Source organism: Chaetura pelagica, unplaced genomic scaffold, assembly GCF_000747805.2.
Source record: "Chaetura pelagica isolate M959 unplaced genomic scaffold, ChaPel_1.0 scaffold189, whole genome shotgun sequence".
NCBI classification, from domain to species: domain Eukaryota; kingdom Metazoa; phylum Chordata; class Aves; order Apodiformes; family Apodidae; genus Chaetura; species Chaetura pelagica.
The window spans coordinates 318,551-343,000 of NW_009970716.1; the positions used below are offsets into that span (position 1 = coordinate 318,551).

A 24,450-nucleotide genomic window follows, 5' to 3' on the forward strand; every position below is an offset into this window, starting at 1 on the left:
AGCCAAACGGAGCTTGGCCAGTGGCACAGACTGTCCTTTTCCTGTGGACACAGCTAGTTCCGAGTTAAATCTCCTAACCGGAATACTGTTAGCAAGGTAAACATAATAGTCCTGCACTTCACTTATGCTGCAGAACTTTTCAGGAGACCAGATTAAATAATACTCTGACAACAGCCCCAGGATGCATCTCCCTACCACACTGTTAGCTGTAAAGCAAATGTTTTAAAATAGTTAATAGTACAAAATAAAAAATATCTTATTAGGTAAAAAATTAGTAAAAACATTAAACTAATGAAATAATGCACTTTTCAAAGGAGTGATTTCCAGCTATTTTATTTTGTGAGGTTCTATGGTGATTGCATGAAATCTACATTAGTCAGGATCTTACACTAATAAGATTCTGAAATTGTTATTTTGTGTATATACACTATGATTTGAGGAAAATATGAAATAATAGAATTGTATTTTATTATAATAAAATGGGAAATACTAGTGGAGTAGTAATTTGTGAAAGTTTTTGACAGTTCTGCCTGGCTTCATTTACCAAGTTGAATTACTTTAAAAAATATTTTAATGCAGTCAGATGTAAATTTATACATATAGCCAATATTCATTGTTTTATATGGAAGGGAAAACCAGCAATTTAAAAGAGATGCTAGAAGTGGTGGAAAAGTGAAACAGCTTGAGCCTGTGTGATGTAAAAGAGGTAGGAATCCTTGGATATCTCTGAATGAAATGAAGTACTAAAATGGTTTTATTTTTGTACATATCGTTTGAAAGAAATACTGAATATTCAGTACTGAGGTATGAGATTTAAAAAGAGTAAGAAAAGGAAAGGCTGAAAGGGCATAGGAATGATTCTGACTGAGATTGCAGAAAAGGCTCTACAGGAAGAGAGGAAAACCCTTTATCATTTTAGTATGACTTGATTTTGTGGGATGACTTGGCTACAAATAAGAAAGTTTATGTGGAGAATACATCTAGTGTTACATAAATCTTTAATTAGTGTTGGATGAAGCTGTTGGGAGAGAATTTGAAGCCAGACTTAATAAAAACTGGAACATATCAGCAGGGGAGCAAATATTACTTTTTAAAAAATGTAACTTCAGACAAAGACAGCACCTGGGGGGGGGGGAATGTTACCATTTTGTCTAGATGTAGAATTGAATGTAGGACTTGTGGTTTTAAAAAGTAACTAAATGGTTTCTCTCTGTGTGAATTAGGGTACTCAGTGAGTAACAAAGTAATTTCCTTTCACTGATTTATTTAAGAGGTCTGCTTGCAAAATTTTAATACTGCAGTTTCCAAACTTACGGAAAGGGCTTATCAGGAAATGCTTAAATGTTTTGAGTACCATTTGTAAACAGGGGAAGGAAGATCTCCTTTTAGTGAGTATAGTAAATTAAAACACTTTTTTCCCCTCCTTAAATAATTTCTTCTAAGTCTTTTGTAGTATTTTATATTTGCAAAGGAAAAATGGCTCATATACAATTTATTGTAGCTTAAAATGTTCTTCCTCAGCAGAGTAAGGATGACTGTGAGGCATGATACTGGCCTTCCCCACATGTGGAGCAAACTATCCCCGTGAAAAAGATTAGTGATAAATTCAGTTACCTTGCGTTTTGTCAGGCTGTGTGTAAATACAGATGGTTAGAATTTAAGCCGAGACAGTTTTAACATGGTACCACCAAGTCACTAAGCTATTAACTAGATAAGGTGCTAACTTGCTAAATTGCAGTTCAGTCTCACATACAAGTCAAAACCGGCAAAAGTTTTTTAACAGGTGTTGGCAACAGAACAATTTAGTTCCATGAAGAAGAAATTAGATGTTGCTCAGACTAGTACTGTAGTGCTTTGCAAGTCTTGCCTAGGTACTTTCAAAAGCTTGTCTGAAATCTGTAAAATGTAGCACACTGCATGTCTTCAGTGCTGTGTTTCATGTATGGGTCTCTGGCACTGGGGCAAGGATGCAGATGGGTTGGGGAGGCAAGGCAGCACCACTTGTCTGGTTTCTTAGGGCAGTCTGGAGGAAAGAAGCAAGAGTGCTAGTTTTGCTGTGCTCACTGGAGCCCATGGTGCCAGTAGATACTGGAGAGGGGCCAACAGGTGGTACTTTTTTCCACGGGTGCAGTTGTTTGCACAACACGCACGTGTCTGTCTACATCCTGATCTGTGCTGCTTGCCATATGTTGACATTTTTGCCTTACACAATGGATGCAAAGTGCTCTTTGGTTAATTCAATAGTGGGGTTTTTTTCATTTAACTCGTAAAATGTAGATGTAGATCTATTATTTTCTATCCCTCTCAGAACTTTAGGAAGCCAGGAAAATAGGCCTTAAATTATTAATTCAGTGAAAAATTCCAGACCTTTATGCTGTATCCAGCTTCATATTGGATAGTTTTTTGTCAGTGAGACAACTGGGACCATGATAAAGCAGAGTTAGAAAAAAACATTAAAAGAGAGTAAGCTTTAAAACCATGCAAATAATTCAGAGGCCTTGATAAACCTTTGACTGGGTTAAAGAATATCATTTGGTCGTGTTACATTAACTATGGTGGTATTTGCTTTTTAGCAGGTAAGATGTTTAATGCTGAGGAAAAAAACAATAGAGAAGATTATGAAATTTAACGTCTTAAGTTGTTATTATACTAAAAATCTGAAAAGTTATATCAACATTTGATGTACAGAGGTGTCTCAGTCAGTATAGAATGTGTGGAGAAAAACCTAAACTTTCAGAGCTATCTTAAAAATGGCTTGCTCTATATTGATATGTATTTCTGTATCAGTTCTATTTGTTACCATTCTTTGGCTATTTCTGATTTTAGACACATGCATACACATTTAGATACTTGCAGTGTCTATTCACCTGAATAAAAGTTTTGTAGTACCATAGTGGAAATGTGGCATGTTGGGCATTGTATCATAAGAAGACCTAAAGAACCTGACTCATTATCATCTTCTTATGGGAAAGTTACTTCTCCATCTTCTTGGGAAATATTTTTCTAGTTATTTCATTCAGCAATATACAGTGTTTATATAGGGTGGAACATTTCTCATGTTTCTATTTTATAGATAAGATTACAATTATTTGTGCAGTTTATCTAAAAGCATAGTACAGATAATAACATGAATTCACATACAATAGATATTTCCTTATAAAAAAGGGGAGGGGAGAATTCTAGTTAAAAGGGGATTCTGATTTGCAAGTGCTCTTGGGAGCTTTAAATATCTGCTGCAAAAACTTTAGTCTTCATAGCTGTATTTTGAAAATAATTAATAAAATTCTATGCATTTGTAAGATTAAAAAAAAAAAGTGTAGGAAAAAAGTTTAGAAATTGAAAATTACCTAACTTGTTAATTTGTACCTGTGTTATTCCAGGTTATACTCTAGAGTAGACAAATGCTTTTTGCCTCAGTAATGTTGAATTAAGGTTTTCAGAGGCTTTCATAGTTGCCAGAGATTGTGTTCTTTTCAACACCAAAAACAGCTCATGCACTCATAGCAGAAATCGCCAGAAATTGTCTCGGGCTTTCAAGATGAAGATTAGGACAAGAAAAAATAAGCTGCCAGTTTGAGTCTTGGACTTGGTTCAAGCAGTGACGATTTGTATCTCTTCACCACACAGCCTGTCTGTTGCAGCCTTGCAAGTGTTAGATGCCCAGCGGTATTGAGTTCTTATAAGAATTTTTGTCAACAGCCTGACTGTATGGGTGTTGTCTCTACTGAGCAGTTACTTTGTGTTCACTGCGGCACAACCTGTTGAGCAGTCCTAGCCACCAGTACCACTGACAACTCCTTTTATATCTGGTATCAGACAAATTACTAGCTCTTCTAGTTTACTGTGTGACTTAATTTGCTCCATAAAAGCTCTTTGTTGGCTTAGTGTAATCTAATGTGAGCTGTTAACCCCTTGAGTACTTTGTCTACTTTCCTTGTCAAAATGAAGTGAAAAGTAGTTTAAAATTCCTGTCGTGTAGCAAAAAAATCTCATTACATATATGGTTTACTGCTTTATAGTATGCCTTTACTGTGGCACTTCATTTACTTCGTTACTAAGTGACCCTCAGAGCCAGTAGATAGTATTTTTTTTTGTTTTTTCTTTTTGTGTGTGTGTCGTGTCCCCTCCCCCCTTTTTTTTTAAATTCCTTTCCAATGTGTTCTAGCAAGAGACTATAAAAGCTGTATTTCTTGTACCTGTATAATTTGGTACTCTCAACAGTGACTAGCAACAATTACATTGCTATTACAGTTCGTAGAGTTGTAGAAACACTTAGGTTAGAGAATACTTTCAAGATCATGGAGTCCAATCATAAGCCTGACACTACCAAGTCCACCACTAACCCATGTCCCTGAGTGCCAGGAGTATTTTCTTTTCTTACTGCCTTAATTCTCACTACCTTTTTTTTTGTCAGGAGTATAATTTAATTTTGCTTTTAACAGAGCGGTATGTCTTATGGTGCTGGCAACAATGACGTATTTTAATAATTAGAGTAATACTGCATCTTTTCTATATCTTACAAAGTTATTTCCAATGTAAAGCAAGTTATTTCTGACATTCTCCTTTCCCTGGACTAGGTTTTCTAGCTATTTTTTTATTACAGTTCAGGGAAGACTCAGATTGAAAATGCATTGGACAATAGTCTCTGCCTTTGTGAGGCTTTATAAAATTAATCCTTGTAGCTTGCAATAACAGCCTTATATGAACATGAGTATACTTGTTAATTAAGATGGGAATGGCTTTCCTTCTAAGTTACTTTTGGCATCTTCTGCCAGCTATCTCTGTTGGGCTGTAGGCCCCGCAGTTAGAGAGAGGTGCTCAGCATTTTCTATTTGTCAGTCTTTAATGTTACTACTATTAAACAAACAAATTTAAGCTAGGTACTCTTCTATTTTTTGAGTACACGTCACATCTTCAGAAATAGTTCTAGCTGAAAAATAATGCAAATACTCATATTAAAAGTTACTTCTTTGTTGTGTAATGTAATTGAGAAGGAATCTATCTTTGGTAACAGTCAATTGAATAATGAAATTTATGCTTTGTTTTATTTTTTTTTTTTGCAGGAAAAGCTCTTGTCCAGATCTCTTCAAAGAGGTGAAGATCTTCAGTTTGACCAGGTAGGAGACATGTAATTGAAGGCAGTGGCCTCTGTTTTTGCAGATAAGTGGTTTCACTTCTGTAACTTGGAACATCCACATCTGAATCAGTGTCAGAAAATTTAGACCTTCAATGTTATTTAGGATTTATTTTTCATTGTAGGTTATGATAGTAAGAAACTACTAGAGTAGATAGAGGTGGAGGAATTGAATGTTTGAAGCTTGCAGTGAAAGCTACTGGAGGAAAGATGGTGAAATATGGTAGGGGACAAAAAGACATGATTTTTCTCTGTTCCTGTTACAGGCTTTGTGTAATTTCAGCCTATACCACGTGTTGTTGCAATGTTTGGCATTCTGCTTTTATAAGTAAATAGTCTTAATTTAATAATAGGGCTTTTACTGAGGGCTTTTTGTTTCTATGGCAGAAGGCATAAGGTAGATTAAAAATGTCCTTCACTGACTGTATAGTCACACTATGAGGCTATTCTGTTCACTTACTATAGGTGAATTAATTAAAACTAATTAGTTTTGATTGTAAGAGTATATGTTTGTGCATGTATGTAAGTATGTGAGTTCTTATTTTGTTCTTCTGTTATTTGTATTCTACTTTGAGTGCATAAGATCTGAATATTAATGCTCCTGAAGAATTACTTCAGAGAGTTAGAGTGGAATGCTTCTCTTGAGGTGACAGGGATTGTCAATTTTTATAGGGAATTTTGAACATTGTTTAGCAGAAGGAATTAAGATTGTTTTGCTCTGCTCTGTTCATTGTTGGGTGTAGAATCCCATATTAAGTTCAGTTTTCCAGCAGTGCAGAAGACTGCAGAGTAAAAAGTTTGGCAAAGTATAGGGAAGAGGGTGATCCAGAGTGCACAGCCACAGTATCCAGCAGAGATACTAAAGCTATTGCAGGGTGAACCTTCTTCATGCAGAGATCTTTATTGAGTTAGGAATTTGAGTCTAAAAAGTGGCTTTAACTGTACTGCTATGGTGTCTGAGCCTACTGAGTGTTGTACTTTGAGAATAAAAGAAAAATTGCAACACGAGAGGGACTCAGAGTAAGAAAGTATCTAGTTAACACACACTTTCTCAGCTCAGTAAGCTGTGGGAAAAAACATGGAGGAGGAAGGCATGTGGTGTTGCCTGTCCCTACAATTAAAATGTAAAATAGCTGTATAATGGGGTTATAAATTGTTTTTATTGGAAGCATAACCAGATCAAGAGGGCATTAATACCATGTGTGCAAAGTCAATAGGTTTTATTTCTCAATTAGTGCAATTCTTTTGTTGGCCATTGAGATTTTAATTGGGGAAAAAAAAGTGCATTTAACCAGAAGAGGTGAAACTTAGGAAAATGAAAAGGAGAGTTTTATGTTGATACACTTATAAACTGTTCAAAATTTTAGCATTTCAATACCAATTCTTTGCCTTTATCATTCCCAGCACATCAAGAATGTACCAGAGAGGAATTTTTTTTATAGAGCATATATTGCATTTCTTAAAATATTTTTTGCTTAAACAGCTTGAAACAGAAATAGCTTGTATTTTTCTGTTTTTGTTTGCTGTAGGAACCATGTTTGGCTGTCTCCTACTCTTGTCCTAAGATATCAAAACTTTATAATCATGCAGAAGCATCTCTTGGCCTTCTCACCAACTTTGCTGAAAGCAGATATGTCTCAGAGGTTCAGGAATGTTCATCATTAGGCACAACTTGAGCAAAGTTTTCAGGATCAGGATTTTGGCCATAGCTGCAACATGGGCTCTAGCATCTTACTGTAATTTTGCATGTCTCTCTCCTTACCCAATCCAGTGTATTGTTGGGTATGTTAAGTGCAGCAATTAGCAACGTGTTACAGCTTTTGAGACTGGAGCACACTTTGCTGTTCCATTCCAAGGAATGTACATATACATCATGATGACTAGTCTATCTCTGTCCTCTTGAGCATGATAGGGTCTTTCTTTGTCTGAATTGCTGCTTTCAACCTAGGCATAATTTACTGCTGAAATAAAAGAGTATGCTTTAATTTTTTACGTAAGATAATGAATTTAGTATCCAACAGTATGGTAATTATTTCAAATAAAAAGAGTAATCATATAGCTCATGTTCAGCTTAGCAGCTATGTAATATGAGCAAAGATTTCATCTTTGTGATAATGTTAAGGATGCAGAACTTGTCAGGAAATAATTATAAAATAAATTTTTCAATTAAAGAGGAAAATACTTTATAATGCCAGTAGACTCTGGGTTTAGCACTTCACCGGTGATAATTTTTTTTAATGCACGTGATACAGCTTGTTTCTTTTGGAAGACTGTGTAAATTGCCTAACTGCTGGAACATTTATGGGTAGTAGTAGTGATAATATACTGTGTAAACTTTAAGGAAAGCCTAAGGAAAAGGTTAAATAAAGCTTAAAATGTAGCATTCTTTTTCTTGCTGTCTTCTTCTGTCATTTCAGAAGGAGAGCAGAGGAGTAAACTGTTTTATGGGGTCATTTTACATTGACAGCACAGGATAACTGAAGTGCTTGCTTAATTTTTTCCTGTCCTGTTGTGTGGACAATTTTTGGATATATTGTTATTTTTGGAGAAAGAAAATATTTCTCTAGTTTTAAGGCTATTTGTAGTATGGGATTAGACAGCAAATTCTGAAGACCTTTTGGATTGCTCTGCTTGGTGAAAGACCTTCATCAAGTTTAGCTCTAGCTTTCATTCTAAAGATTACCTGTTACGTTGATAATTTTATGCTGAGTCTCATACCTTCAGTTTAGTAACGAATTAGCAGGGTTCATTTTTTCTGCTTTCTCGATATTTTTTTTTTCTAAAATACATTAATGCTTTTAACTTGTGAGTTCAACAGAGATGTTTGAGTACCCCAAGCTGATGCAAGCAACAGGTATTTCTTGCTCATGAAACCTCAGTTAAGGTTTTTTTAAGTTTATCAATACAAATGAGTCTTTTGAGTTCTTTTTTCCTCTTACTGAAGGGTAATAGTTTTAATAGTAGCCTGCAGATGTCTCAGATTTCCTTGAATTTTTTCTTTCTTCTCCTCCTCTCCCTCTTTGCAAGTTTTTGCTTTTTTTTTTTTTCAAGAAAGTTTGTCAGACCTCTGCTACATCAGAACATCCTCTTGAGCAACATCTTAGTTTGTACATGTTGCTTTTCATCATACACTGCTTCATTTCAGATGACAATGTAACGTTACTGTGGTAAAATCGAGCTGTTTTTTACTGTCCATTTCTTGAACTCTGATGTGTATTTATTAGTGGGCTGGGTATTTATTTTGCCTGGATATGGGTGCACAAGGAAAAGGCTTGCAATATGCTTGTTTTCCAAAGCAGGTAATAAAGATTTCAACAAATATAAGTGTAAAAATGAAAGCAGTCTCAAAAGGGGTAGCTTTTGGCTCTGAGATGCAAGTCATTATAGCAAGCCTAAAGAGTATTTCTAGATTTTCTCTCTTACCTGTTTTAAGAGGCTTCTTATGACTTTGCATTGCCTGCAGGAACTGTCTTAATCTTTTTGTGCAGTTAGCTCAACATGTCTGCCTCTCCTGCAGTTGGCATGCCTGGTTTCTCTACAGAACCCCTTTTTAGTTAATGTCCTGTTGACAGACAATAATTACAAGGAAAAACATAAACTCATTATTCCAGTAAAAATTTTTGAATGAAACCTAGTTCCTATTCAGATTTTGAATATATGTAGTTTGTATTGTATAGTGGGATTTAAAATTTTATTAATTTAAGAATGTGATTTTACTTATTTTGAGGAAGTTTCTCCACTTCTTTAAATAATTAAGGAATTTTTCAGAGAATCAAGAGTACCACTTAACTGTTACGACTTGAATAGCTGACTGGTTAACAAGCTGAGTAAAGTGTTCAGATGGTTGAAATAAATCCTTCTGGGGATTCCATATGGTTAAACTGTCCCCATCCTTTCTACAAACCTGAAAAACTGAGATGCTTCAAATGAAGACAAAGAAATTACGACATTGATGTGGTCTTGGTTTTCTGGAATAGTGAATAATAGAGAAGTTATAGTATGAGGATAGCTTTTATTGAAACCTCTTATTTGAAAAATGTGGGAGGTAATTTATATGCGGCCTCAGTGAGCTACGTGATAACTCTCCTCTTTCTGCCAGTGTTGTAGGGATGGGCTTACTCCCTGCTGCCTCTGGCCAGGGAGATTATAGGTACTTTATATCTTTCAACATTCATTCTCCTTTCCAAGCCTGGACACTGATGAGCTCTACTTAAATTAAAGGAAGCCTGGAGAATTTACTTTTTGTGCCATGTTCAATTCTAACTTCTATAGTGGTTTCTGTTGTGTTTCACGGATAAGTTTATCTGGGCAGTAGATAGGGGAGTTATGCTGAAAAGAAATACAGCTTGAGATGTAAACTGTCAAAAGTATTAAAAGTGGAGTCAAATCTATATCAAGCTGTTACTTTTGTAAGCATGTTTTGGAAGGTTTAGGAGGGCTATCTCTTTTCTTTGATTTGTAATGCAAAGGTATGCATGCTTCAGAGAAGCATGGCAACATTCAGAGACATCCTAAAATCTCTGCTGCTTTCTCAGTGGTTTTATAGGTGTTACCTGTATACATTTAGGATTCTGTGATCCCTGTCACCTTTGGAATACTTTTTGTCCTTAAATTTCTCTTACATTACTTAACCTAGAGTCTCATATTTACAGTAGTGACCTCATCCATGTTTACAAATATATAAAGGGTGAGTGTCAGGACGATGGAGCCAAGTCTTTTTTCAGTGATGACCAGTGATAAGACAAGGGGCAATGGATGCAAACTGGAGCATAGGAGGTTCCATGTGAATATCAGGAAGAACTTCTTTACTGTGAGAATGACAGAGCACTGCAACAGGCTGCCCAGAGAGGTTGTAAAGTCTCCTTTGCTGGAGACATTCAAAACCCGCCTGGACACGATCCTGTGTGATGGGCTCTAGGTGATCCTGCTCTGGCAGGGGGGTTGGACTAGATGATCTTTCAAGGTCCCTTCCAATCCCTAGGATTCTGTGAGTCTGTGATTCCGTAGTTGTCTTGGATGAAAGTCAAACCTCTAGTTTCCACGTAATAAAATTATATGATACGCAGTTTCTAATGTTAAATACCAATTATTATAATTCTAGGATTTTTAGATTGCTTTATCATGCTAAACTGTTTTTTTATTTTTATTTTTCCCCCAGTTGATAAGCTCTATGAGCTCAGTAGCAGAGCACTGTCTCCCCTCCTTACTACGCACCTTGTTTGACTGGTACAGGCGTCAAAATGGAACAGAAGATGAATCTTATGAATATAGACCTCGGTCTAGCACAAAATCCAAGGGGTAAGAGATTTCCTTGCAAAATATGTGTGCTTTGTACTTTTTTGACAAATTTGTATTTTGATACAAATAATGAAACTGTGTAGAAAGAGCCTGGGCTTCTTTGAGGCGATGTATTTAACTTGTGTAGATTATATGCATGAAGTGACTTAATGGTTTTGGGATTGTTATGCAGAAGGAAGTTCATTGCTGATAATTCCAATCAATTTTTTACCTTTTAAAAATTGTTTTGGTTGTTGGCAGGTCCTTTCAAGAGAGAGCAAGGTGTCAGTGCTGCACCAAACCCTGAAGTCTGTCTAACCATCCATTTTATACATGTGTGCAGCAATGGTTGCATGAAAAACATGCATAACCCTTCTCTGCAATAATTGTATTCAGTCTTGTGTGTGATACATCTGTTCTTGATTTCTTTTTTAGGGATGACCAACAACGTGAAAGAGATTATCTACTTGAAAGGAGGGACTTAGCTGTAGATTTCATTTTTTGTTTAGTTTTAATAGAGGTTCTAAAACAGGTAAGCTCTTTTGCAAACTTATTTTAATATTTTGCTTTTAATGTAAGTTTTGATAATATATTTTAATTTTTTATATTAAAAACTGGAGTGCATATACATATATATGATGAGCATATACAAGGCTGTAATTGTATTCTAGTTGAATAAAGCCTTTGAACTTTCCTATCTTTTGTTTACATGCCTGCATGATCTCAGTTCATGTCTTGGATTCACTAAGTCAAAGCTGCTGATGTACTGCAAAAAGCAAAATTTAAAAATATTTTATTATGTTCAGTATCTTTTTTCTGCGTAAACGTTTTTGAAATACAATGTGAAATCTTTGAATTATAGTATTAAAATGTCACTTTGTTAAAAAATTTAAAAGGATATGTAATTTTGCTTGTCCTTGTAGGGTAGTGCTAGATAATGTCACACACATTTTCTGTTAATACAAAATTTGCATTGACATATAGTCAAGAGTATAGAGTTTGGCTTCAAGTAGCAGCATTTTTTTCTTGCATTTTATGAGAGGAGAATGAGATGACTGTAAGAAAGAGTTTGAAACATGAATAAGGCATGAATAAATTTCACTTTTCAGATACTTAAGTGGTTTATATCTTCTATGTATAGATACATGAAAATGAAATGGCTCTCTGTACTAAGTAAAACAAAGACTATGATTTTGTTTGCAAATAATTTTTAGGAGTTTGTCCTGGTTTGAGCCATGATTAAGCCAATTTTTCTTTTTACTGATTTTTTTTTTTCCTTCAGTAAGCTTTCTTTTAACTAGCAACAGTGTGTTTTATGTTATGTGGTTGTGTATGACATGTTTGGGATACAGGGTAAAAAAGAGCTGCCTGTCCTTCTCTGAGATGCCCACTAACCATCCAAAGTGATTTTCCTGTGCTACAAGCTCAGAGATGCAGAGATCAGTATTAAAGCCATCAAACTCTTATGTGTTAGTGTTTTACAGAAAATCTTTATTTCATGCTCACTCCCTGTCTGAATTTTCTATCAGTGCAAAACAGAAAATGGAAATGAAACAGGTTATTTAGGATTGCAGGGTTATATGGCTAGCTCCTGTATTGTGAGCTGGTTCTAGTTTTTCTGTCTGTTAGTTCATGTTGCCAGTAATTCAGATGTTGAGAGAGGTACCAAAGTTTTGGTCTTGTAGAGAGTATGTGGTGACTCCTGTAATACTTGGTGAGCCTATCACACCTATGCTCCAGGCAAGATAGGTATTTTCCACTAAGGATGTTTTCTTCTGCTAAAACCTGCCACTAAACATAGATACACCACTTCAGAGAACCCTTTGGTAAATTTAGTGTTAAATGGTATCTAAAGGAGGGTTTTTATGTCCTGCCTGTGATGTGAACCTGCAATTAGACAAGCAAAGCACAGAAAGGATGCCTTTTTATCAATGAACATATTTGCATTCACATGATGTCCATCTCTCTGGGAGGCCTAGCATGGTTTAATTCTTAGAAACTGATTTCAGATTATGCAAGGGGTATAATCCAACCCTTTCCGTAATATGTACAGAGCAACTGAAGAGAGGGTGGCAAACATGACCTATGTAGGAGAAAAATCTATTGCCTAAATGACTACATGTTACTCTTTGTATAAATATGAATGTAAATAGCTGCTTCCAGTAACTGGATGTTCTCAGACATGAATAGCTTTCTTCATGCAGAAGCGTATGAAATATTCAAGCAATAAGTGCTTGATTTTCTGTAGACAAGACAGGAATCTTTTCCTCTAATATGTTTAAATTTTTTAATTTCTCCTCAAATTGTTATTTATTGCTAGGAAGATTAGTATGTGTTTTGGCTGCTTTCATTTGCAGAAACTTGAAAATGGATATGATAATACCTTATGCATTTCTATTTTTTGGTTTTGTCTTCTTTTATATTGAGATGAATTACATTTTGAGGTTAAATCTGTGTTAGTAACACCACACAAGGTAGAAAGTGTGAGAAGATGCATAGTTAACCTAGTCTGGTAAGTTTCAATGGCAAATTTATAGTGTTTGCATTGCTGTTATTTATTTTATTATTAATTTAATCCCTAAAAGCCAGCATGCAAAATAATTTAAAACAAAGTCAATACAGGCTGTGTAAATGTTCATATATTGCAGCATTAACTTGATATCATATGCCAGCAAAGGATTTACTCTTTGACAGTGGTGGGAGAGGTGTTGGTAGGACATCTCAGTACTGTTTATGTACTTCATACGTACCTACATGTATATATACATGCATAGTTACATAGATATGAATGATACTTGTATTTCAGATACCTGTTCATCCAGTGCCAGATCCTTTAGTCCATGAAGTTCTAAACTTGGCTTTTAAGCACTTTAAACATAAGGAAGGGTAAGTTTCACTCATGTACTTTAAACTAGTTTGTGTGTATTACCAGCCAGTGCTTGATTGTTGTGATCGTTTGCCTCACATGTAACATGTTGGTGATAATACTATAAATGAACACACCTGGTATCTTTAAACTTAAAACATACCTTGAAAGAACACAGTTGCATTCAATATAATACTGAGTTTATTTTGCTTAGAATATACAGAATGATTTGCACAGCCAGCCAGAGTAAGAAAGGGTGAGTTTGGATAGCTATAGTAAACTTCCTGTGCAGAGTATGTCTCTCACATCTGCTCAGTGAAACTACATCACTTTAAATGTTACCCATGCATTTTATGCTTGACTTTAATTGTTTTTATGGTAATCATCTACCTTGCTATGGAATAAACTTCTTTCTTGTAATGAACAAAGTTGTATTTAACACCTTTTTTTTTCCCCTTTTTTTTCCCCTTTTTAGGTATTCAGGAACCAACACTGGGAATGTGCATATTATTGCAGACTTATATGCAGAAGTGACAGGGGTTCTTGCTCAATCAAAGTAAGTTCAGTCTCTGGCTCTTCTTGTTTTTGGAGAAGAATGATGACAGAATTAAATACTATTTAATATAGCAGTGTTTATAAATGATTCCAGTAACTAATCCTTTAAGTGTAGTCTGTCATGGCCATCTTATGTTCTAGCACAAGAAATTTGAACGAATTAGTAAATAATGTTTAGTACAACACTGAATTGCTTTGCTGTCAACTTGTATATGCAGGAAGGGAGACCTGGGATCAGTCAGTAGTTGTTACTGAGTATATTCTACAGTTCTGATCATCATAGGCATGCTTAAATGCCTAGATTTTAAGAATCGGGGTACGTGTTGCTTGTGTTTCTTTTACTGTAGGTGCAGTTATCATTAACAGACTAAAGATATCTGTTTATAAAAGTAACACAGAGTGCAGATAATTTCCATCTATGTCCCTTTTCAGGTTTCAAGCTGTTAGGAAGAAGTTTGTCACTGAATTAAAGGAACTGCGACAAAAAGAACAGAGTCCTCATGTAGTACAAAGTATCATCAGTTTGATTATGGGAATGAAGTTTTTTCGAGTAAAGATGTATCCCGTGGAGGATTTTGAAGCATCATTTCAGTTCATGCAGGTAAATGAATATAACAGGAAACTGAAATGAGCATAAACTTGATTGTTTAAGTTATGAAGATACAATGATGCTTGCTGTGATCAGTCACTTACTCTACTTGAATGTCATCCTTCCTGCTTTTCTGTTTCATTCATAAGTTCTCAGAGATGTGAATCATTTGTTTCTCTGCAGGTCATGGGGCCCTAGCATAATGAGAACCCATTCTCAATTGTCACAGTTATGTGGCAAACCTGTAATACATTAATTTACTCAAGACTAAATAATAATGAGTAGCAATAAAATAATTTTCTTTCATTAAAAAACAAGTAGATTAAATAATACAGTTACTTGATACATATTTTTTTAACAGCTGAGATGCAAGAAACACTTTTTAAAAAAGACACTTTAGTTTTCAGAGAGATTTTCCTTCTCTTGGTTGTAGATCAAAAAATTGTCTTTATGAATAAGTCACCCATTCCACAGTAACTGACATTAGTGCAACTTGGTCATAGGTTTTATTAGAGCTATTTAGCAGCCATTGACAATGATCTCAGTCCTGAAAAAACTAACATACACCTACATGCTTTAGATTGTGTCCAGAATGGTCAGTGTGGAATAGTGGTGTGCGCATGCATGTGTGTGGATTATCATCTCTGTAAGATTTTCTTTGCATCAAAGTAATCTTGAAAATGAGTAAAGAACAAAATACTATTTTCTAATAATTTCAATAGAGGCAAGTTTTTTTAAATGTTGGAACTCCAGAATAATCTGAGGAAAAATACGCATCTTTATAATCTTTTATGTTCTAAGTATATTTTATATGCTGAGTAGAAACTGAGTATCTGCTTGATATTACAAAATTTCAGTCAATGTCTTTTTTATTGCTGGAGAAACAGGTTTTAAAGTTTCTGATGTTTTTGCAAAGTTGATATTGTCAAGGAATATAAGACTAACTTAAACACATCAAATTTAAAAATTCAGATTCATTATTAATATGATACTGATAGACATTTTCATACCATAGTGACATTTGTCTTCTTTTTCTAAATGTTATTCTAATGCTTCCTTACTAAGGAATGTGCTCAATACTTCCTGGAAGTAAAAGATAAAGATATAAAACATGCACTTGCTGGTTTGTTTGTGGAAATTCTCATTCCTGTGGCTGCTGTAAGTATTTTTATTTCCCCCCTCACCTTCAATTATGTTCTTATTTTTAAATTCACTATATCACACTTTATATTGTCACTGTATTACATTTTTACAGATTCAAAAAGACTATTAAGTAAATTACAAGCACCTACATAAGCTTTTGAATGGAAGTGTGTCAGTGATTGTTTATTAGCTAGTTTCCAATTTATTTTCAGAACCTTTTAAAACTGTCTATTTTTTAAGACCCTTTTACCACAAGAACGCTGTCTAATCTTACACTTGCTGGAAGATTTTGAGTTTTCCTTGGTTCAATACTTGTTCATATAAGGGTCCCAGTAACTTTTTAGCTGAAACCTGTTCTTTCCAGAATAAACTGAGATACATAGCATATTAGTAATCCAGTAGGGAGAGTGCAATTTTCTATGCAAGAGGGAAGAATGTAGGTTTTGTCTCATTAAATAAAAAACTTTCATGAAGTGAATATCCACCAGATGTGATCCTTCAAAAGGAAGAGCAGTCAATCATCTCCCACCTATGTTTTAGATCTAAAGCCAGAAATTTTACTCAGCAGTCATGAACAAGAAAAAAACCTCAGTATCAATCACGGTCTTGTATGTACAGTGCCTGTAGTGGTGCCAGTGAGGATGTTTTGGGTCAGGACAGGTTCTCCTGCTTCCTCCAAGGCTGTTTGACTCGGTTATCAGTGAGGAGTTTTGGCAGCTCAGTATACCTGAAGTCGACCATTTACCACAAGCCCATCATTTTAAGACAGATACTTGCTGAAATCTGGATCTCACTTCAGCACACTTATACTCTGTTAGAGAAGAATTACCTGTCCTGTTAGAATGAATGCATTTGTCCTTTTCAGTTCCACAGTTGCTTGGCAGCCAGGGTGCATAGTGAAAGCACTTAGTCTTTAGGTTGCAAAATCATAATTTAAATACAATGGATGCTGCACATACAGCCATGAGGCAGAAGCAGCATTGGGCATTGGGACTCTGGGGAGGTCACTGTGGTGGCACACATGCCGGCTGTGCCGAGCACCTGTGGTGTTCTCTGGGTTGCTCCCTACAAGCATTGCCTGAACCAGTGCTTCAGACGGCTGGTGGGGGAGGCTTGATCTTTCCTTCTGACTCACCAAGTCTCTAATAATTTTATACAAATTGAGCTTCTTAAATAGAAGCAGAGAGCCTCATCCCTGACTGAGATGCAGTTGAGAGGGTTAGTCATTCTTTTGGAAGATGTGAGATGCAGGTTTGAATCTTTTTTTGAGGCAGACAAAGGAACTGCATTTAGATCTTTCTGTATCTTGGATACAGAAAATTGCTTGAGGAAAAAAGCTATTTGGTTTCAGTATTCTGACTTCTTTACTGTCACTCTCTTGCTTAGTCATTCAGACATTTATTAAAATAAGACCTGATCTGGACCCTGTAGATATGACAGATGACAGCGTATTTTACGGTGGGGAAGTTAAGGCTGGTGTGTAAGCCTGAGGTTATATCACAAAGCAACAGTGGGGTGTTACAACAACTGACTAATGTCTCATGTGGAGCTAGCAGGTTACTGATCTACTTATAGCTTTAAAATAGTGAAAGATAAATAATTTGAGAATATGTAGGGTGTGATTTAAAACATAATTACTTTCTCAGTTCTTTTGTTTAGGATCTGTAAATGTTACAGAGATACTATACGCTATTTTTTATGCTTCCCATCAGGAATGTTTTCAGAGTGTTCTTAGCAATGTGGGCATGACATATCTTTTAATAACTTTGAATAATAAAAACTAAAAAAAACCCTACCTTATAGGAAAATCATGAGTATAAAGGATCTCTTCCAGAAAAGCCAGCTCCTTCTCCAACACCCTACCCCAACTCCCCAATTTGATAAATAAAGCAGAAACACAACATAAAATAGCAAGTTGAGATTAATGTTTAAATAAATCATCACTGACACCCAGAGCCTTAGAGAATTGCAGGGGTTTTGATGTAATTGTCTGGTTTCTGGAAGGAAGGCTATTCTGTATGCGAGAAGAGTGGGTAAAAAAGGTGTAGGGCTCCCTGTATCTGTTTAGCGAATTCTAAAAGCTGAACAAAGACCACTTACCTGGTTGGTTGGCAGGTAATCCTGTGTATAATTTCCAGTTTTCAGAACTGGACGACATAAAAGTAAAGGGGCACACAAAAAGGGGGAACAGTGAAAAAGTTACAGAAGTTATTTTTAAAATGTATCAAATTATGCATTTACAGAGTTTCAGTGTAGTTTTTATTTGTTAACTGGTAGCAAATACTTTTGCTTTTTTAATTATAGAATACTGGCCACATTCTTAAAATAGTGGGGTTTTTAATGTGGTTTGTGTTTGTTCTGTTTTGATTTTTTAACTGTGTGGTTGTAGTGTATGACATGATTTCTTATGCTTCTGTTTACATTTCCAATAAGTATACTCAAGTATTTATTTAATGTGAGATTTCACTTTTAAATGGTGTTGAATTAATAAATATCTTAATGTATAGTTAAATTGCCTTCTGTATGAACTTCTAAACCTATTTATATGTGTATTTTTTAATAGGCTGTTAAAAATGAAGTGAATGTGCCATGTTTGAAAAATTTTGTGGAGATGCTTTATCAGACTACCTTTGAATTGAGTTCAAGAAAGAAGCATTCGCTGGTATTTTAAAGAAATATTTCAACTTCTTCATTATGCTCATCTTAGACTTCTAAGTAGTACATTGTATGGGGAAAAGCTAACAGCTGTATGAATTTAGATTCTTGACTCTTCAGTTCAAGTGTAATTCAATTCACACTGTTTATGTGCATTTGCTCTAACTTTTGTTTCTTTGCAACATATATGTGCTGTTATTTCACCAGTGAGATTTTTTTAAAATCAGTGCCTGTTTTTATTATTGTAGTTAATTTTAGCACTGAATTACCTAACCTAATGTCTCTTCTAAAAAGAACTTGCACTTAGGGAGTCTATATTATTTGAATTATGTTTCATCAAAAAAAAAGAAGTGCCAGACAAAACTTTTCCAGCAAAATAACAGCCTGTTAATACCCCTGCTCTGCCTGTTTTCTCCTCTCCTCATACACTTTTTCTTTTTCCAGTATTATTTATTATCTCTCTTAGATAAAAATGTGTGGGGTTTTTTCCCCTAAGACTGCATCTTAGCAAGGGTTTAAATCTCTTATTATTGCAGTATCTAATAGCTTTTTGTGACCATGACAGCTGTGTTTCAAGTTGATTAACTTCATTGTGCCGAAATGTAAAGCTAGATGTTGTGTTACAGTTAGCATATTTGGTAAATGCAAATGAATTTGAAATGGTTTATCCTTACTTTCATGTTAGGGATGAGCTTCACTTTCTGGCATTCTGGGCATTGTAAAGCATGTATCATTGTATACATGGCTAAACTCCTTATTCAAGAACAACACGAAGTAGTCGATGTTACTATTCATAATGTCATTTTATTTATGAAGTCAGAAACATTTTTACGTCAAGAATCACAATTTACCTATTCATCCTCATTCTTTAATTTTGCTCCATAACAAGATGATCTGCATCAGATTTTATATTAATTACCTTTATGTATTCTGCTAAAGTTTGTGGTGTTTAAACAAATTTCACATTACTAAAGCAAAGCTGAGTCACGCTAATCTGCATATTCACAGACTTTAATAAATGGTGCTTCATTCCTTACTAGAAGAGACCTTGAGGAGCAGTAATATTTCTGACAACTTAAAGTCTGCCTCGGTTTTTACTGAGTCGATTATGTTCTTTCCTGAATATTCAAGTCAGTTCCCTCTCCCAGCCTGTAGGATGCCATTAATTGAATCCTGTGGCTGCAGGGAAAGAACAGATATTGTACAAAGGGTGAGATCTGCTCGCGTTCTTTGTTTGAGATCAAGCCGTGTTAGGGGATGAGCTTCACCATGGTCCCACTGCCCCAGTCTTACACCTTGAGCTCTTACAGCACATAGGTCATACCCAGGACACCACACCTGGTGTGTCCCCTAGTGCAACGGGGGAGGCTGCTGTTCTAAAACTGTGGGAGCGAGAGACAAGAACCAGCTGTAGGTCTCATTCTCGATGTACGAGACTTAGGAGGTCTGCAAAGAGCAATTTGATCAATTCTTTTTCCCCCCTGCTCATAGGCTTTGTATCCATTGATCACCTGCCTGTTGTGTGTCAGTCAGAAACAGTTTTTTTTAAATAACTGGCACGTTTTCCTGCAGAACTGTTTGTCACATCTAAAGGTAAGACTTCTTTTCAATTCAGGAACTGTCTCAAATCAATGGCATTTATTCCAATATGTTCTCAGCATTCTTGTGCCAAATGAACAACGAATGTTTGGCTGTTTAAAAGGACACTGTGATTTTTAATTTTTTTTTTTAATTAAATGTCTTAAGTTTCCCTTAGATTTAAATGTAGTAGTAAGTTTTTATGATGCTATGTAGTGCAGGAAATAGATGTGGCCCCCTTGGGGACCAAGAGTTATTGAGCAAACTCTGCAGGAGAAATATCTGCTAATAATTGCTGATTATGACAAAGTACAAACTGATTCTTCAAATGTAAAATGTGAGAAAAGTCTCTTGTCTACTCATCTAAGTAGAATGTATAGTAAATGCAGAAGTTCTTTCTCTTGTTAATTTATTGAAGGACTAGAAAATTAATTGGGAGTCCAGAAAAGTTCTCATATGTACATACTGTGATGTGTATTTTGCAAATAAAAGTTACGGTGTCCCTTTAACTCATGGCCTTAGCTGAGAGCCTTGTAAACTTGTGTTGATTGATAAAGAGCTCAAGATACTTGGAAATCAGGGGTTTGGTTTAGTGATTTCCTTGTAGTGTTAATTGTTGTACATGTTCTTTCCTTAATTTTTATTAACATAGTTCATAATTTTGCCTAATGTGTTGATTTTGATAATTTTAATAAATTATTTGATCTGCCTTCACAATATTAATTCTGGTTTGGTATGAGTGATAATTCCGAAGCTTATTAGTAAAATATATAAATTATGAAGTCAGGAGGAAATAGGTTTAGCTGCTTGGATTGTTTTTTAAAGGTCATTTTGTTTTCATGACATCTTTCACCCTTTTCTGTTGCTTGTTGGGTTTTTGTATTTTTCATCTAACATTTGCAGTTCTTTTGCAATGTTTTCCTTTATTTTTGTCTTCTTGGTTTATTTTGCTTATGGAAGCTCCTTTTGCTTTTGTTTTTAAAGCTTTAAAAATATGTATATATCTTACAATCTAGGAATTGCATTTTTCTGGCACAAATGTCCATTACTGATAATGGATGTATTAAAACTATAAATGCCAGTGAGTTTAGCTGCTAGTTGCTGAGCATGCATTTTATATTTTACTTAGTTTTGTTAACCACTAACAGCTTAACACATTTACTGTAAGGCTCTATTCAGCAGAAATTCTACATATGAGTTTCTGCAATTCAGAATTTGTAGTGCTGTGCCATCAATAATTTATTTAGGATATTTGATGGCTTGGTTTAACTTGGTCCACCAAATACTATGTTTTTTCTGGGTGCTTAGCTTGTTCAGAGACTTAACTGTTGAGTTTAATCTTGAAAAATACACCTCCACTGTCCTTGTGTGCCTTATGAATTAATGTGTTCCCTTGTTCCTGAAGCTAATTAAATGCATGCAGTCTGTAATAAGTAATCTCATTAATTTATAAATCTAAATTTCACAGCAGTTTAGGCTTTTAGATTTTCACTTCCCCATTTTATTTCCTAATTACTAAAGTTCTTTTATGTGCAGTTACTTAAATATGTAAAATGCAATATGGATTCCAAATCCATTGTCTGTAGTGTCTTTGTTATTTGATCAAGTAATTTTGAGAATTACTGAGAGATACTTTAGAGTATTGAAACTGTTCATTTGCCCCTTCTGTATTAGTTAAAATAACACAATAAGGATTGAAATAACAACACCACTTAGGCTCTGCCACAGGGATATTTTGTGAAGAGCACAGGCCTGTTAGCAAGTTGCAAAGAGGTAATAAAGGTCATGGGTTTGTGGTAATTGTGGTGACTGCCCAGTGCAAACTTACCTGACAATAAACCCTTTGTGGTCACACTTTGGTGAAATAAGTGATTTGCCACAGTTTGAAGTCACATCTTTGCAGTTGATTCATAGTATCTGATGCGTAGTATTTTCATACTCTGCCTTACCTTCTCATTTTTCAGTACTGTGTTGTACTTGATAATGCTCCTGAGAGTGCTCTGAATCCTGATCCAATACTATCAAATATTTATTGCCCTTGTGAACTCTTTGTACTGGGTTTCAGTGTACCCTACCTATAGTTATCCTGAAAACAGGCATCTTGTGTGGGTTAACAGCCTTGCTGAGAAGCCTGGGTTTTGGGTTTTTTTTCTTTCTTCTTGCAGTCACTGCTTTGAGGAAGGAGTAAATAGCTCTGGGTCTGGATCAATGCAAATAGCAGATAAGTGAATTGTAAGAGTCAGTTTAGACCTGGAGTGGACCAAAGGGTGTCTCTTGGCATACGTATAGCTGGCCTTGGCCCCCAGAGCAGTTGCAATGCCCTTTCAGCATTGAACCCAGCTGGGGATTCCTTTACACACTGTAGTAATGTAGGCAAAATTATGAATTTGTTCAGCAGACTGGTTCAGTACTGTAAAACGTTTTACTTACTTTTTTGACTAGTATTTAGATAGACTAATTTTCGCAGGTTTGTCAGAAAGATGATAGATCCTTGGATGAAGCTGAGTTGTTATGGTATCCTTAGCACTTCTTCTGTGGAGAGGAAGGATCATTTAAGAAAGCTGCTGAAATGGGAGAGAAAAGTGTCTGTCATTCTGCACCACTGTTAGGTAGAAAAGAATATTTTTTTTTTTTCACATTTTAACCTTAGTGTCTGTAATCACAAAACCTTGAAAAGTGGAGGAACTTTTTCTGCCACTGTGGCAAAACCTGTATTTCTACTGAATAGAGTCCTTACTAGACAGCTATCTGTTGTTTTTGTGCTTCTTTTCATCTAACATGCATGTGCCTCCCATTCTCATGTTTGTTATGTTTTGCTGTCTCACATTGCTTTATTTAGATGCCATCTAACAACAGTATCAGAAAACAAATAGAAACACTACAGGTGAGTTAATATGTTGTTACAACCGTGAAACGTTGCTTTGTTTCATGTAAATACTTTGCTTTGTTTGTTATGTTAATTGTTGTATTTTGTGCTTTCCTTTCTTTGTAAAATTGATGTTAGCACTGTTAATAAGCAGCAGGACTGAGAACAGCTAATGTATCAAAGACTTTTTTTTCTCACCAGGAAGTAAAGGGAAAAGATCAGGAAATTACCTAATATCAGTTTTTCCTTGAAGGTGAAAATGTGGCTTTGTCTGATTGAGTGTCAATATCACAGCTAGTTTGCCTGAACAGTAGTGCATGTTTCCACTGGAAGTCAACTGCCTATTCAGATGTATGGTTTTTTTCTGTTAACTCATTTCAAAAAGTGTCTTGCATGCGAGAAAACTTGAAAACATTTTCACAATAAAAAAAATGTGAAACTGATTTACTGAAACAACTTGCAGTGCACTAACTTGAAAGACTTTTACACTGTTGGTTTTGCAGGTTTTAAAAAGTAGAAATTGTTTTAGTTCAGAACAGAAGAAAAGTTTAACATCATTATTAAAAAGTACTTTCTTCAGTAAGTGACTACATTTGACTAACGTGGAAAAAATGCTATTTTGTTTCTTGCCTTCATTGAGATATGTTTCATTGATTCATCTTAATGTGTCATGTAAAACTACTGTGGATTTGCTCTTACTTTTTTGGTTTTGTAACAGAGATAGTTCTTGACTTATTCCATCATCTGCTGATATAATTTATGTTAAAAGTTATAGGATTTGAAACAAAACTCTGTTTGAGACAAAAACCCAGACAGAGTGCTTTAAAATCTGACAGACATCTGCTAAAGTGACTAAAAGTCAGCCAGGTTGGAGAATTACATAGACATAAATACTGTATTCCACTTGCAGTAATTTCAGAAAGGAAATATTGACATATTAACACCAAGTATACAAGAAGTGTACTGTAACTTGGACCCAAAAAGCCATTTTCTTCCTGCATATTTGTTTAGCTCCTAGCTATAGGAAGAGATAATGAAAATTTTCAATGCTTAAAAACTTAGAAGTACTGCTGCATTTATTTTGTAACCATTTTTATAAGACAATTGAAAGCCAGTAATAAATTTGTGGTTTTCTTCTGGTCCTATAAATCAGGCTGTCCTATGAAATATGAAATATAAGAAAACTGAAGCATTACTCAACTCTAGATACAGCATTTCAGATAGACTTCAGTAATGCATGTACTGATCAATTCACCAGCCTACTTTGAACATGGACTGTTGACCTGTAGATTGAATATGATAATTTGTAATATAATGTTTTTTTTGCTGTTTAAGTTGATTAAAATCGAAGCTCTCACACTCTCACCCTCTTCTACAATTATGAGTGTTTGCTTCTTCCTTACAGGAGTGCTGTTTTTAACTGGGAAGTGGGACAGTTATCTGTCTGAATACTAAGCAGGGACACGTGACTTTTTACTGGTTAGATTTTGCCCATCACCTTCCTAAATTCCCCCACTGCCTAGTTGCAGGTGTGCTAGTTCAGAGGTGGTGGCAGGAACACATTGATGGGTGTGAAAGCAGGGTAGAACAGCACTGTCAGTGGTGTAACTAGGTTAAGGTGTTCCTTCTAATATTCTGATAAACAGTCATGTATGTTCTGTGTCTATGAAGTACCACTTTTGCCTCTCTGATTGTGTGATAGGCTTTCAGCCTTTCTTAAAGCAAGCTGCTGCCAAAAGCAGTAGTCCTGACCCACCTGTGTTAAAGCCATCCAAATTACTCTCATT

General features: G+C 35.3%; 1 protein-coding gene across 1 annotated transcript in view; it reads left to right on the forward strand.

Annotated features, from left to right (window-relative positions):
• FRYL (FRY-like) overlaps positions 1 to 24,450 on the forward strand; it is a 135,136-nt gene that overhangs the window by 42,560 nt on the left and 68,126 nt on the right. The window contains exons 3-11 of the mRNA XM_010006076.1: positions 5,064 to 5,117; positions 10,293 to 10,432; positions 10,847 to 10,943; positions 13,218 to 13,297; positions 13,753 to 13,833; positions 14,265 to 14,433; positions 15,487 to 15,579; positions 18,128 to 18,226; positions 19,711 to 19,812. Coding sequence (XP_010004378.1) covers positions 5,064 to 5,117; positions 10,293 to 10,432; positions 10,847 to 10,943; positions 13,218 to 13,297; positions 13,753 to 13,833; positions 14,265 to 14,433; positions 15,487 to 15,579; positions 18,128 to 18,226; positions 19,711 to 19,812 — 915 coding nt within the window. The remainder of the gene's footprint in view (positions 1 to 5,063; positions 5,118 to 10,292; positions 10,433 to 10,846; positions 10,944 to 13,217; positions 13,298 to 13,752; positions 13,834 to 14,264; positions 14,434 to 15,486; positions 15,580 to 18,127; positions 18,227 to 19,710; positions 19,813 to 24,450) is intronic.